Genomic DNA, 15,563 nt, shown 5'->3' on the forward strand with positions numbered 1-15,563 from the left:
ATAAGTAGGACAGACAGACTGACATTTGTAGTTTTATTTAAGTCTATTGCTATTAGCGCATACTAATATCAGTATATTTTCATGGGTTAATCGAATTTAATATGTATGTAACACGGTATTTTTGATTTTTAATTTAAGTGATGTATTATCAACTTGTTTCTTTTTAAACAAGGATGACACAAAGATGTAAAAACATACAGGATCTACTTAAAAATGTGTCTTTTTGATCGCTGAAAGGCGATGAAAAGGAAGTCAAATTCATTTTTAGAGACTCTGAAATTTCAAAACGATAGCATGCGAAAATAATAAACAAAACATATGGAGAGAAAAAAATTCACACTTTGCTTGTGGAGGAGAGTTAAAATTGTCATAAATTAAATAATTTAGACTGTTCAAGAGGTAAAAATTAATAGTGACAAGTTTTGATTTTAACTTTTTACAAAAAAGGTCACCGGAAAAGAATTGATGCCATGTTGCAAGATAAATTAGTGTCTTTCTTAAATATTATTTACTCGAACTGCTCTGCCTTAGAGCGGCATGTTAAATATCGAAAATTTTCTCTTTTTTTTGCCCTATATATTCGAAAATTTATTTGCTTTCACCATTCATAGAACCATCCCACACTGCAATACATTCGAGCACTCAAAACCCCACATTTTGCCCAATAATCCCGTTGCAAGAACCGGTAAGCACTCGAAATCGAATTAACGGACCAATATACTTTGCTATAACTGCCCACAGCTGCATAATCTCTCACCTACGAGGAAATCCATCTGTTTAACGTTTAATACGGTTTTAAATTTCATTTAACGGCTAAATACTGTTTATGAAGTGTTAATACCGTCGATTTGCATACACCACCTCAATCATAGATCCACCACCTGCCAAGAAGTGCAATAATGACGATTATACGGGACATGAAATAAGTACTTCCTGAACGAAACCGAACTATGATTATTAACTCGTCTATCTTTGTTCGCGGTCAATAATAGAGGCAGTGTATAGCCTGGCCATTAGGTATAGATTACTGCACGAGTCTTTATATGGACCGACGGCTTTTAATAACGTTAATTATTCTTCATGGAGCCAGGAATATCGGCTCTGAAGACTCATTAAACTTACAATTAGTAAGTCACTCACATGGTGGATGGATGTAAATTACATTCTGGGTAATCATACGTGACATTGAACTTGCATGAAAACAATGAAAGAATTTCAATTAGTTTTAGTTATTTTGTTAAATTGAAATCGAGAATTTGTATTGGTGAGTACAGCCCTGGTTAGCCCAAGGGGAGTTGGGGGTGCGAAATTGCCAGTTGCCATGCCAACTCCCTTGCAACTCCGTAAACACACGTGGCTGGAATGCTTTTCTTACCCCAAATGCCAGCCAGTTATCTGGAAGTTTATCTGCAAGATTAGGACTTTTTTTGGGGGTTAACTGCTCATTGCTCGATTGGATATACGAATAAGTTTTGCATGAAATGTTGAGTTTTTTCCCTTCCAAAAAAAAATAAATAAAACCTCCGGCTCAATCTCCCCGTCTCTAATCAAATTTCCTTCATCTTCACCGCACTGAGCAGCACTAGGGGGGAAAACGTAATAAAATCCGAATAAAAATCTTATCTAGTGTAAATGAGAAACGATTTTCCAGTCTTTGGTCGCCCTCCAAAAAGGGCAAATTTTAGGTTTGTCGTGCATTAGCACCTCCTAGAGACTTACGCTCTTCCCACGAAAATCATCATAAATCCTTAGACTGACGCCATGCAGTATTTGTGTCGTTTCTATTAACTTAAGGTTAATTCTCTAAAGTCACGATCGCGCAATTCAAGCGCCAACTACATCGTAACCCAGAAACAAAATTGATATTGTAGTGGAGTGTATCACGTTCCATCTTCCAAAGATACAATCAAGGAGTCACGTGCTAAACTATGGCCAATGACGCATTTTCGATATAACTTGGTCATGATTATTAGAAAAAAAAAATTGAAAATAAAAACTTGCATTTGACTATATTTTAAATTGGGATGCCATCAATCAAGTTCGTTTTGACTTGAACTGGAATACTCTAAATGATTTCAGTCAGGATCAAATCAAGTAGAACTAGAATATAACGCACTTTCAAGCAACTTTGCGTGTCATTCTCATTACATGCAGAGATTCGTTATAGGCGACAGAGGAAAAAAGCTTGTTGATTCAAAAATTCTGTTTCAATCTAATGCCAACTTATACAATTTCTCGTTGTAGTAAATAGATATATATTAAATGACGAAGAAAAGAACAAAAATATTTTTTTAAAAATCTTAAATAAATTTCAAGTTTAGGTAAAACACAAGTTCATAATTTGGTTGTGCATCTTGCGGTTTCTCGATATCCCTTCAGTTATTTTGGTGTGGAAAAGATCTCTCGCATTCAAAAAGTTTTCATTTTCCGGATAAGTTATCTGTACATGAAACGCTATGATCTTCAAAGCAGAAAGGGCCTTTTGAGCTATGAAGGATTAAAATTTCATTATTCCTCTCAACTTCCTACTCATCAGACGAACCGTTTTTTCTTATTAATCATTGGCCGTTATTTCAATAATGCCATTATCATCGAGAAATTCAGCAAATTCCACATATTCATAAACCGTGTCATATTTATTTAAAATGGTTTCCTCAAAATTACAATTGAGCTGGTTGTTTGATCCATTAGCTTAAATTTTCAATTTCTCCACTCGCTGCAGAATGTCCCAATGGTTCGTTATAATCGAACTTAAAGCTCCAAAAAATAATAAATATAGCACGTTCATTCCGAATTTGTTATAACCGAATAAGAATGTATAGCTATACGAATAAAAATGTATACAGGGTAAATCTTAAATAGGGGCTTTGCTTATCACACGACAGACCTCAAAAAAAAAATAAAAATAAAAATATTATTTAACAATTTTTCGAAATCTTAAAAACAAGTGAAATATGCGCGTATGAAAGTTTAAATAAATAACAAAATCTTTAATTATTATTCACTCCAAGACTGATTATTAAAGGTGTTCGAAATTGTCGTAATTAGTTCTATTTATACAAACTGTCGCTCGCTTTATGCACAACTCTGTACATGCTGTTAGAATATATCATTTTCTGTCCGGTCACGCAGCTTTGCTACTGTATAAATTTCAGTTTTGAACACCAACCTTTTCATTTAAATCCACAGATTAAAATCACATGGATTTAGGTCTGGCAATCCTGCCATCTTATTGGTACATTGTAACCTATCAACCTGCTAGAAAATTTATTAGTTAAAGAATTTCGTACTATCTTTTAGTTTTCTTCATACTCGATTAATTCGGTTGTTTTTGAGATTTATAAAAAATGTTACATAAAGTTTTTGCTTAGTTTTTTCATGCCTATATCATGTTAAAAGGAAAACCCTTGCTTAATATTAGCTATATATGAATTTGGATGGGACTTTATTCGTTCGTTATAACCGAGTATTCGTTAACACGTGTTCGTTATAGCCGAACCCTACTGTACTGTCCTACTAAATAGGCTCCACCAACAAAACAATGGGGATATTGCATTTGAATCTTTTCGTCTCGATCTATCGCAGTTCGCGAAAAATATTAAATTTGAGAGAAATTTAAGCAAACATTTTCAAAATGATATAATTTTCCAGGTGAACTTCATATTAACATAACGATTGGTCGTTGAAACCGCTAAGGGCGGGAAACAAATACTTTAAAATTTTAAGGTCGATAGCCATGCCTTCGAGGCAATACATTCACCAATTTGTGAATGTCTTTCTATTAATTTGAGAGCTGTAAATGAGATTTTCTGAGTTTGTCTTTGAATTTTTGATCATAGAGAGGCTTAAGCCAAAAAATCGCCATGAGAAAAGGAAATGAGTTAGAATTTCAAAGTTTTAAGATCACAATAGACATCAATAAGGGTTATAAATCTGCATATTTTTAGCCCTCTCTATTTTTTTAAAAGAATTATAGTTAAATGTCATTGAGTGCGTTTTTTATTTTTATTTTTTTTTGTTAGGCAGAAGTTTCACCAAAAAAACTCTCCGACTTGAAGAGACATCAGTTAACAATTTTAAATTCTGAATTCAAATAAGCATGAATCAGGACTATAAATGGACTAATTTCAGTGTGTATTCGTCTCCTGGTTTTCTTTTAGAGATATTTAAAATTGTTAACTTAAGGGTAACTAAAAATGTTTTCTTGGAGTATTGAAATTGATTTAAATTTTTTCCACCATTTTCCTCGAGAATTTCATCAATCCATATTGCAACGTTAAATTTTATATTTACATTAACAAATTGGGGCATGGAACACATCTTTTAACCAAGAAATAAATGGTTTCTTATGTATTGTGGTTGATATTTTTTTTATTGTCATCCATGACATTCAGGTTCTTCTATGTGGTTTCAACAAGCGCGTACTTAAATAACCGGTAAATAACCCAGAAGTCATGTGCTATTTCAGATAATTTTTGAAGCAGAAGTGTCAACAATTTGTGAGATAATTGATGGAAAGTTTATTGAGCAGCTAATGAATAGCATATATTCATATATAGGGCGGTCCTCGGGGAGTGCTACAATCTGCGGAATCCAGTTTAGACATCTAACTTAAGACCATCTCCGACAAAATTTCAATATCATTGAATTTTCAAAAATTCATATTCCTAGCCCTGACTCACTCATAAACTATTAGATGTTTAATTGCGTTATTATCATTAAAAAATAACAATTATTGAACAGACAACTAATATAATCCTTAACGTCAACATGCTTGAGTCTTACAAACATAAAAATTATAACATTCATAACATTATTTGTTAAATATTTGAATTTATTTTGTCTGTAAATTGGAGCATAAACATGGGCAAATTCAGTTTCGGTCAAGTTCAAACGAAACTATTATTGTGCTATTATCACTATCATAACCTCGATTATAGGAATTAAAACTGCTCAAGGTTTACTCCATGACACACAATAAGACCAGAATAGGAAAATGCCAGTGTGCTGAAGTTTAATAAATTAATCCCTCCCTTTTCAAAGGTATCGTTTTCCACCCTGTTTAACCGTCAAAGACAAAAGTGCCTTGATTGGGATTCGGACGCAATTGTGTGTTACAAGTCGTCTTTCAAAGGCTCCCCCCATCCGATTTGAGGCATCTGTCTGGCTTTTTTCTTCTATAAATTACTTCCCATTCTTTGATATCTGAAGAGGCAACAAAGAGGATATTTAACATTACAAGTAGAATTTATTGCCAGGGAAATGCGATGCCCAGTTCATGTTGAAAGCAATCAGTACTTCTCCGGAAAAAATCCAATCAGAAAGCGGCATTTATGTTCGTCTGGGGCCCAGTAAGTTAGACCAGTTGGTCCAGGTAGTTGGGCGAGCCCCTGTCGGGGCTTAAATCAAGTCGATGTAAAGCGGAACCTCATGTAGATACTAATAGACTTTTGTAACGTGTGAGAGAGCTGCTATTGCCACAAATGGTTCCTTCTAACCATGTTTTATTTAGAACACTAGAAGTTGGATTTTGTTTGCCATAGTTAGTATCAGAACTGGGAGTTTGTACAACATCTAGCAACACTGTCAGTCCAAAGGACAATCCAGCCATTAATCAGTCTGATCGAATAGAAACAAATGTTTAGAGCGACGTTGCGAATTTATTGCAATTAAGATAACTTTTAGTTCCTATTAAGTTCCTATATCAAGTACAACCTACTTTAATTAACAACTTTTTTAAATGACTTAATTCACATTTATTTAAATGACTAGAACTCACTAACTATACTACACTTAAACACGCTGTATATTTATGAACTAAAGAGGTTTGTTAGAATATTGTTTTGCGACGCAGTATTTTTGTTATAGGACTTGCATAGTTCCCTGTAGTTTAATGGGAAACATTTAGGATTTAGTCCCCTAAAGCAGGATTTTTCGTCCATTCGGAAAGTTTCCAGGACGCAACGCATTTTCTGTGATAGTCGGACGTTTACCTTGGCAAAAATAATAGCTGAGGAGAGCTTGGGTGAATTCAAGTCATTCAAGTTCATATCAAGGGCTCTTTTCTCTGGACTTACTTCAAATCACTTCATGTAACTTCAGAATCGAAAATGTCTTCGCAAACTTATGTAATCGTCAAACTGTTTTCGAATGTCCATGCGACCATTATTGCTTATTCAAAATCATTTAATAAAAACTTAATATAATAAAAAAATGCACTCAAACAGACTTCTTTAAGTAGAGGAATAATTATGATAGACAGATTTAAATTAAGTTCAGTAGAGTGCAGGTTGGAGTAAAATTTTCCGACAGCTTCAGTTAAACTTGTCTCAATTTCAGTTACTTTGTCGGTAGATTCTCAATGGCTGCTTCACCTAGCTAATCAGTAGGTAATTAATATTCAATTTATTTCTGCTTTCGAAGGAGATGAAAGCTAAGTGGATTAATGGTAATTTGCGAGCTTAATCTAATCATGACGTGGATAAATCACCCAATAAATTTGCCTAAGAGAATTGGGATGAAGAAGCGAGAGGAGTGTATTTTTCCCATAGGGCGAAAGTAATTATTGATACACCACTGCAATGCATTAATGAGGCATCAATTGAGCCCACACGCTCTCAATACGAATGTATAAACTGATTTTTAAATTGAATTAGATATAGACTTATAAATCAATATATTTATATTAAACAAACCGAGGAAAATACAGAACGTTTGAAGAGCGCGTATTTACTTCCAAACAAGAGGAGCTAATTTTATTAGCTCCCTTGCTCCCACAATAGAGTTACCGTTAGGGCATCTGCAGTATCTTTAATAAAAGTGTGAAAACACGAATCTGGGAGTTCATCATTACAATTTCTTTTACGTTGTCATAGAATAGTGACTGTAACGCAATCGCGCTATATGTAAATAAAAGCAGTGAAACCAGACAATACCATGATTGACAATGAAAAGGCATTGTGCCGGTGGGTGCAAGATTAATGGTTGCGATTTGATTGCTTTGACGTGCTTTTGGAATCTTGTCGGGTCATCTTTCTAAATTGCCGGTTTTGCAAAAGAGAGTTACCAAGATTGTATCTCAAGAGAAAAATATGTCTCAGTCACAAAGCAAATTTTAAATGTAAAAATGCGGATAAAAAGAATATCACTTTAGTGGACCAGTTGACCTTCATAAGGTACCACCAAAACGACGAGATTTGTAGGTATCCGCACACACACACACACATACACATACATACAAGTCAGACTGGTTATGTCTTTACCCGAAATGAGTGGGAGTATTTCATCCTTTAAATTTTAAAACCATGAGATGATTTGCATTGAATGTGGCAATATATTATTTAACGGGCGCCCCCTTTCACTTAAGGTAACTGAATTTTTTTTTTAATGCAAAAGTGTGGGAGAAAGATTTGAAAACGTGGATGCCCAAACTGAACCAAAACAAAACACTGGACTTGAAAGAGGAAAACGTTACAAGAACGTACAGGAATGATGTCAGAATACCTTGACAACAAATCTGTTTTTTGTGATGCCGAGAATAGTACGTAATTTTGAGGACATACTTGAGGAATGTTCGAAATACTTCATCAGAATCATTTGGAAACGTGCCACTTTTTTACTTTTACACAAAACGATGTCAGACACTTGCCTTCGACGGGGTGTTCGACCCCGTATATTGTCGAATTTTTAAATTGTCTTCGAAAGTCCAAAAATGTTTTGTATTAGAAACCTTATTACGATATTTAAGGGTTTTCGAAATATGACATATTTTGAATTTCAAAGGTCACAAATTTAAGAATTAATTAAAATAGAAATGTGAAAACCTTTTCGCTCTAATTTCCGTGAATATTGTGTACTAGAGGAAATATTTATAAAATTTAAGGAAAATCGAAAAATTCAATAACATACAGGCTGTCAAATTAAAACGTTAAAGTTGGTGCCATTTCTACGTAGTAGCATTTGCTTTGAGACATGGAAGATAAGATAAATAAAAAAATCCTTCATCAATCATAATTAAAAAATTTTACTACATGCGCATGAAAATGTCCTTACTGCACTTTATTGGTGGCTGAACTACCTTTCGCATCGCCCAGTCAACCGCATTCAGTATATGGTAAAGAATCGATGTTCGGATGTGTTAGTTAAATAACCACAATGACTTTTAATAGTTTTAAAAGATTAGTTACGCCGCTGTTTTTTTTTTGTAGTAGAAAAGTTTGAAATTTAATTTGAAACATAAGTGCTTTAAGAGACCTAATGGAAAGAAGCAATATCCTACCATATAGAAACTAAAATGGCAAAAACAGAATACATCTCAGCATTCTAAAATTAATAAAATCGTAATGGCCATTAAGCGCTGGCTTCAAAAACTATCTCAAACTTCCATTTGTTCCAAGTCTTGAAATTTTAAGAAAATTAAAAGTTGGGAAAAGTAATGGCATTTTAACCTGTTGAAGAATTGAGAACATTTTTAGATATGTAACGAGAAATTACAGGGTCGTACTACAGCGGAATTGAAAGTGACAGACTGAAATTTAACATAATTAATGATATTTTAATGGTCTTAAAAAAGTCGGTGACGTCACCCTTTTTCAATAGAAAAATTACCACGAAAAGGCCAGGGTCACACTGCAAGGAAATTTAAAGAAGTAGAAATAGATTTAAAAAAAAAGCACATATTATAATTAATAAAATTCTAGCTGCTTTAAAACATTATAATATGTCATTGTTTCTATATACATCTGGGAGATCCCAGGTTCTTCTTGCATACTAGAATTCAATAAATCATCGAAAAGGGAGCAGGGTCGGGTCATATGTAAGTTTAAGGACAGTTTTTTAGTTTTCTTTGAAAACTCGGAAACAGGAGACAATTTTGTTGGGTCAATTTATAAATTACCCGATTTTTAATATTTAAATTTATTTTTTGTAGTTTCGAAGAGTGATGTTGCTATGCAGTTCAACTGAAAAGACATTAATGGGATACTCATATTTTTGAAATCTAAAACATATACAAAAATTTCTCAGAGAGAATTTAGTTGCTGTAGGGACGTCCCTCATTCTCTATAAACAAAAATTGTAAGTCTTAAAAAATGTTTAGAAACGAGAAGAAACGAAATTACTTAAACGTACTATATTCCTTGGTCAGAGTGTCACTTCAAAACCTCTTCTATAATATTATGTGGCTTTTTTTTATATCTGCGCATCTCTTTCATTATCTTTCAAATTTTATAAAATATGCGTATCCTGGCTAACTTCAAAATACTCATCTTCACCGAATAAATTGAATATTATCAAAGATAACTCACTATCTGCTCACATAAAGTCACGGTTAACCACACATTTTGCACATGCAATGATTCATCCTATTTTTGTGCTTTTTTTCCATCTGTCTTCACCTATTTATTAAACGTCGACATGCAAATTAACCGACTACAACAAGGTAACATTTACATATTAATCGCTTTTAATTATACATTAATATGAATGATATGTTAATTAGAACCAGTAATGGCGGACCTTTGCTAGGGCTTAGTCTAAGAAATTATCACAGTTCAATACACAATCAGAACGCGACGTCCTTAAATGGGCTTGTGTTATAAGGAACCCACTGTCCTGTTGTTAGAACCTCGTAGGTACCCACTGAACTGCACCTGTGCTTCGAGAAATTTAAAATGTAAATGGACAAACCGTCCTTGATATGTAGTTGATTACGTAACAATCTACATTTTTATAATACAGCTATTGCCATCACGGTTTGTATAGTAATAAATAACTTACTACAACCAAAAAGTACCCGCTTCGTACTTCAACATCAAAGAGATACGCTAATTGACAAGCTGTCGGATGGCTGAAAGGGTCGCTATAACAAAAACATAATGTCTATTGTAATGCGATAATTGAATTGAAGTGAGCAACAGCAACACCTTTGCTCTTTAATAATACCCTTGTTGTCCGTTGCACTGGACACTTACCACAGTTAAATGATAAACTGCCGATAGCTCATTAATATTTATTAAAGAGGCTTGACGCCATAAATTGTTTCATTTAAAAGTCATGAAATGTGTTACAAGATTTAAGTGTCTTTCTAGGTGCTTGTTGTATGTTTTTGTCAATTATGCAGATCAGAGACCGATGTTGGGGGACTAATAGTTTTCAATTAAGATTCATTTGACTTTCTACACCCAGAGAAGTGGTTTGTTTAATTAGATTTAGAGATTTGAAGAGGATTTCTCCAGTTTATTGAAGACGAAACAGGCTTCTGTAAGACAGAGGACTGAAACGAGGCCGTTATAAGGAGAAGAAATTTAGGCTTAAAATGTAGTTTTGTCCAGATGCTTCTTGTCTCTATAACAGTTCTTGATGGATCGAGCTATAATCAGAAGATCCTGATCTGAGGCGATTTACGTCGCTACGAAAAGAATGTTGAAATAGGCCAGGTCCAAAAGAGCATCTAAATCTGATTCAGTGGCTTGAAGAATGGACAAATTTTTTAACAATTGAAAAACCACTGAAAAATGACTGAAAATACCCTAGAAAATTATCATCTCATCATCATACATACATTTCTTGAATAAAAGAAAGCGATCTTACTATTTTGGAGAGCGGGCCTTAAAATGGAAGTGTAAAGCGGCACTGTTTTTAGGTATAATCAGTAATATCTTACATACAAATTTTATGGAGTAGTATACATAGCCAGAAATGCACTAGGAGATATTTTTGGAAGGTCTTTGTGATTTTCGAAAGATCCAAAGGAAAAAAGCATATCAGACACATCTTCAAGAGGGCTAAGGAATTAACACAACTCAATTTAATCATGCATCAGAGTTCAAGATTTTTAACAAATTTTAAAGATTTTGGTACACCACTGGAAACCTATAATTGAATGCGAACATTTGCGGAAATCTTTAAACAATGCGACCATCAGAACGCAGTTAAAATACGTAAAAAAGGTCAAACGCGTCTCCAAGAAGGTGTAAAGAATTGGAACAGTGCACTTGATGTCTTAGAATTAGTAATCAGTTTTTTGAAATCACCTTTTCCCGACGTTTCGGCGTCAAATTAGAGCCTTCTTCAGGGCGATACCATTTTACTGTTGCTTTTCTAGTCTAGTAGAATGAGAAAAGTATACGAGTATTCAGGTACTCTGACATGTTTGTAACTGGAGAAAAGTCACGCATTTATTTTTCAAGTACGTAATTCCCTTGTCAAGTTAAACCAAGCATAAATATAAACATTAAATTACTTGACTTCATTCATCTTTAATATTACTATCGAGGATGATGAGAATTTCCTGGTTGTGATTCTATGTTGGCTCATCAAATCAGGTTCTTTGTTGGTACTCTGCCTGAAATAATGTAACGGACATAACGCTACTTTAAATTTATGGTCGTCGAACCCATTTCGGTAGCATGTTTTTCCAAAAAACCGTACTGGAAGTCAAGTTGAAGGCTCGTTCCAGTAGACAATCATTCGTGCTAAAGGAAATCGTTCATAAAGAAGCAATTTGCAGTTGCATCACTGCGATAAGGCATCCAACCTTGGCGGAAAAAATCGCAAGTTAAGAAATTGGAACGGAAATCTTGAACGTGAGATCTAATTCCTTATTAGAATGCCATGTTGTTTTTTTCATTGGCGCCGTCTTTGTACCAGTCGTCTTCGACTGAATCGCAAAATTCACTTTGTTTATGGTTCATTTTCGTATCATTTCCATCTTATTAGCATTCTCAGCTCGTGAGGGGTAATTATTACTAATCAAACGACGCACAGTGAAAAATGTCTATATGGCGGAACGAGTAAACGAGTCTTAATAATAAGGCAGTTGTTGATAGTGTGGTAGTTTTCAAAAAAAAATAATAAAAAAATACATCACGCAGATAACCAAGTAATGATTGATTGGCACTGTAATAATGTAAACAAGACGTATAATTACCGACAAACTTGATAGTGAAGTGTTAGTCTTCAGTTCGGAGATATGAATGTGTGGATTTCAAGAACTAACTGTAGGTGGTAACATACGCATTTGACACAACAGTGACACGGACTAAATTGTGTTTCTATGCACAATCGCATAATAAAATTCTAAATTAAATAATATTATTATTCGCCATTATGTCAGGATTGTTGGAATATCCCGGGAAAAGAGGAGGGTTAAATCATTTGCTACCTTTGAAACAAACAATTTCGTTGCTGATTAGTGAAGAGGCAACGCTTCACACATTTTGGCTCTTAAAGTTGTTCCCTTTAATTGACAAAATCTGTAACGTAGCAATGGGTTTTTGAGGCGAAGAAATGCAAACAAATGAAAAATGCTGCTAGTGGCTCTGCAATTAGTGACACTTTTCGTAAATGGCAATAAATCTCTTCAGTAAAACCTGGACTACCACTAAATTTTACAATCACGAACAATGGAAATTATCTCACATTATGTCAAGATTATTAGAAGGTGAAAATTTTAATATATTCCAATAAGATTCTATAACATAAGCATGCATGCAACGTGCCTTACAGAAGCATGCATCTTCGAATGAAGCACGCAACAGTCTGGTATTCGCAATATGCAAGTGATAAATTACACCAATGGTTTTGCAATTGCTTCCTGGAACGTTTTGATTGACACCTCCCATAAATCTTTCCCATTTCCATAAAGTTAAAGTCAAAAGTCAAGTATCTAGTTCGCCAATATATTTTCTCGCCAAACAACAAGAACAGTAATAAAATTTAAATCGTCCGCCGGGTACTACCACGTACTTGTATATATAATTTGTTTCAGTCAGATTTTATCACCTTCCTTTACTACGTTTTAATTGCAAGCATGTTATTAGCTGTTAAAGTCTTTTAAAGAGGTTGCACGTGAAGTCGTTCTGGATCTAAGTTATATACAAGAACTACATACGTAAATGAGCCAAGGAGTAGTAAAATAGTAAAATTGAGATTTCGGAATTCGTGCAATATATGTCGAAATCAAGCTATAATTTTGATTGAACTATGACTGAATTTTTATTTATCTGATCTTCGTATTGTTTAGATTGATAGCAGCCAAAGGATGTATGTAGTTTCGCACTCGTTTCAGGATACTATTTTACCCTATATTTTTGTAAAATTCCTATTTGTTTTTTTCTGCAATTGCCATATGTGTCGTTAGAATATATTCAAAACTCAGGTTTAGTATTTTTTTAGCCTTTGAAAAGAGTTACGCTCCTGCCATTAGGTGTGAACCCTGTTTCAGGTATTAATTTTTGATCTTGGAACTATAAATTCGTTTGTTATCCAACTAGAGACGGATCTACATAGTTCACGTGCTTCCGAAAATGCAATAAATTTTTCAAGCTTTCCCAACATTTTCTGTGTGTAAAAAGTCCCACCGCAAATATGTTAAAGGGACAAATATTTTAGATTTCCGTTTAAACTCTAAAATATATAGCTTTAACTGTCAAAAAACCAAAGGTACATCTATGGTTTTGATCCTCCAAAATTTAAGACATGATGATAAATAGCTATGTTCCGTCACTGATGAATTAAGCCACATGTGTTTCAGATATGTATGTCTTTTAAGCACTTAAAATTGTGTCCGTCATTGACCGATCAATGGCGGTCTAACTGTCGGGTTTTAGCCTAAAATAGGTAAGATGTATTACAAAAATTTGCAAAAACAATGTGAAGTTACATTACTTCAACTTTTTTTACTAAGCTTTTTAGAGTCTCTGGCTCCTGGTACTAAAACCAAATTACTTTTTGAAATTAAGCAAATTGTCAGCTTAAAATTTGTTTTAGAGTTTAAAGTGGTTCAGTGGCATACCAAGAAATTTGGAATTTTTCTAAATCATTGAAACCCTGATTGGTTGAAATGTACTGCATATATAAGTTATCAAACTTTCTTCTTCCTATTAGCGCAATCCCTGGTTTTTGATATTAAAAACCCGTCACGTTTCAGTCATTTTAAAGTGTATAGGAAATTTTCAACTTATATCGAGATTCCCAATGGCGTACCAAGAAAATGGCAAAATTTTAAAATGATTAAAATCGTAAAATTATCGTTATTTATTTTCGAGTGCTGTGTGTTACCTTAGTGAATTATTGTGGATGTCCTCTTGGATTTTTTAATTTTCAGAAAATACGTAAAAAACCTTTCTAACAACGTTTTTGTTGGCACCATTATCTGGTTTCTAAAGTGCAATATAAAGGTTCTCAAATTTTCGCCATGGGAGGATTTGGACGATTTTTTCTTACATCATGAAAAATCAAAGGTATCTAATAATTACTCTACGTCTGGAAGTTTATTTGGATGCGAAACTTCTGTTTAAATTCACTCTACCAAATTGACATATTACTTAAATGAAGACAGTGGATGGACATGGTAGAATTTTATTCCAATTTCAACAGAAATGCAACTGCGGTAGTCGCATGATATGATCAACAGTTTCTCAAACGGAATCAACCACATGGAAAGCAGTTTCGATACATAAACATGCATGTAAGTATATGGTTATGTATCTAAACTATCTTTTACGTGGTTCATTCAGTCACGTATCAGAAAACTGAAGAAATTATGGATTGTTTATAAACAAGCAATTATTTAGAATCTACACGAATTAATTAGTTATATAACGTCTTGCATTACTTTCTACTCAGTGTATACGCCGCGAGTGCGTTTCTACTTAATTTGAAGTAGAGGTTTACAGTGTCCACTGTATTTCATTTCACTCACAAATGAAGTTTGACGCTCACACACATTAGTCATATCTTTTGTTTGGCCTAAAGAAAGACAAATGCTTCCAAAGCATACTATGGCAAAAAATTAAAAGAGAGAGAGAGAGAGAGAGAGAGAGAGAGAGGTGTCAATAGTCACATCGTTGAAGAGGTTCTTTAAAGCATTTTCCAAAATTGTTAAAAATTCACCAAGATATTCACAACCAAGCCAAGTCAGGACAATGTCATATTGAGTGAGTTTTCTACTTAAAATTTACGCCTAGAACAATTCTGCTTCACTACATTACTGTTTCATGTATAAGAATTCCCTCGTGAACCCTTGCCAATAACTTTAATTAAAAATATTTAATTTAACACTACATCTAGGTGTATCGACACCAAATGCGTTTTTTCTTTTTCCTATAGTTCCTCATGAGGTCATCATTTGGTCTCATTTGCCTCAAGCCCGTATCTACAATTCAATCCGACCGTCACCGTCGCACACAAACCATTATGCTTTGCTTGTAACAAGTAATTAAACGTAATCACCAATCTAAACAAAACGTGCGCAATCACCTGTATATACAGCAACGTGCTAACGGTTCTTTTCTCTTCTCCGAACTTATGCATGAAATATTACCTTAAGTAAATATAATTCACACTTGGTTTTGTCTTCCAGGTCAGCCATGTCAGCGCATATCCTGCTTCTTATGGTGGCCCTATTTCTGGTGCCTTTAAGGGCCGATCCTGTGAACGTCATATCTTCAAACTTGGAACAAACTGTGACTTCTTCAACTCTACAGTGGGTGTCCACTGACAGTCAAGACCATGCTGATCTGAAGTATGCGGTAATTGCTGCTTATCAAATCTCTGAAGGT

At 34.1% G+C, this 15,563-nt stretch overlaps 2 protein-coding genes across 2 annotated transcripts in view; one reads left to right on the plus strand and one right to left on the minus strand.

Moving 5' to 3' along the window:
• Miga (mitoguardin) overlaps window positions 1–15,563 on the minus strand; it is a 50,021-nt gene that overhangs the window by 24,800 nt on the left and 9,658 nt on the right. The gene's annotated exons all lie outside the window — the stretch shown is intronic.
• Window positions 1–15,563, plus strand: part of uzip (unzipped) — a 29,977-nt gene that overhangs the window by 12,538 nt on the left and 1,876 nt on the right. Inside the window, exon 2 of the mRNA XM_066299281.1 lies at window positions 15,365–15,561. Coding sequence (XP_066155378.1) covers window positions 15,372–15,561 — 190 coding nt within the window. The 5' untranslated portion in view covers window positions 15,365–15,371. The remainder of the gene's footprint in view (window positions 1–15,364; window positions 15,562–15,563) is intronic.

Source organism: Euwallacea fornicatus, chromosome 2, assembly GCF_040115645.1.
Source record: "Euwallacea fornicatus isolate EFF26 chromosome 2, ASM4011564v1, whole genome shotgun sequence".
Lineage (NCBI taxonomy): Eukaryota > Metazoa > Arthropoda > Insecta > Coleoptera > Curculionidae > Euwallacea > Euwallacea fornicatus.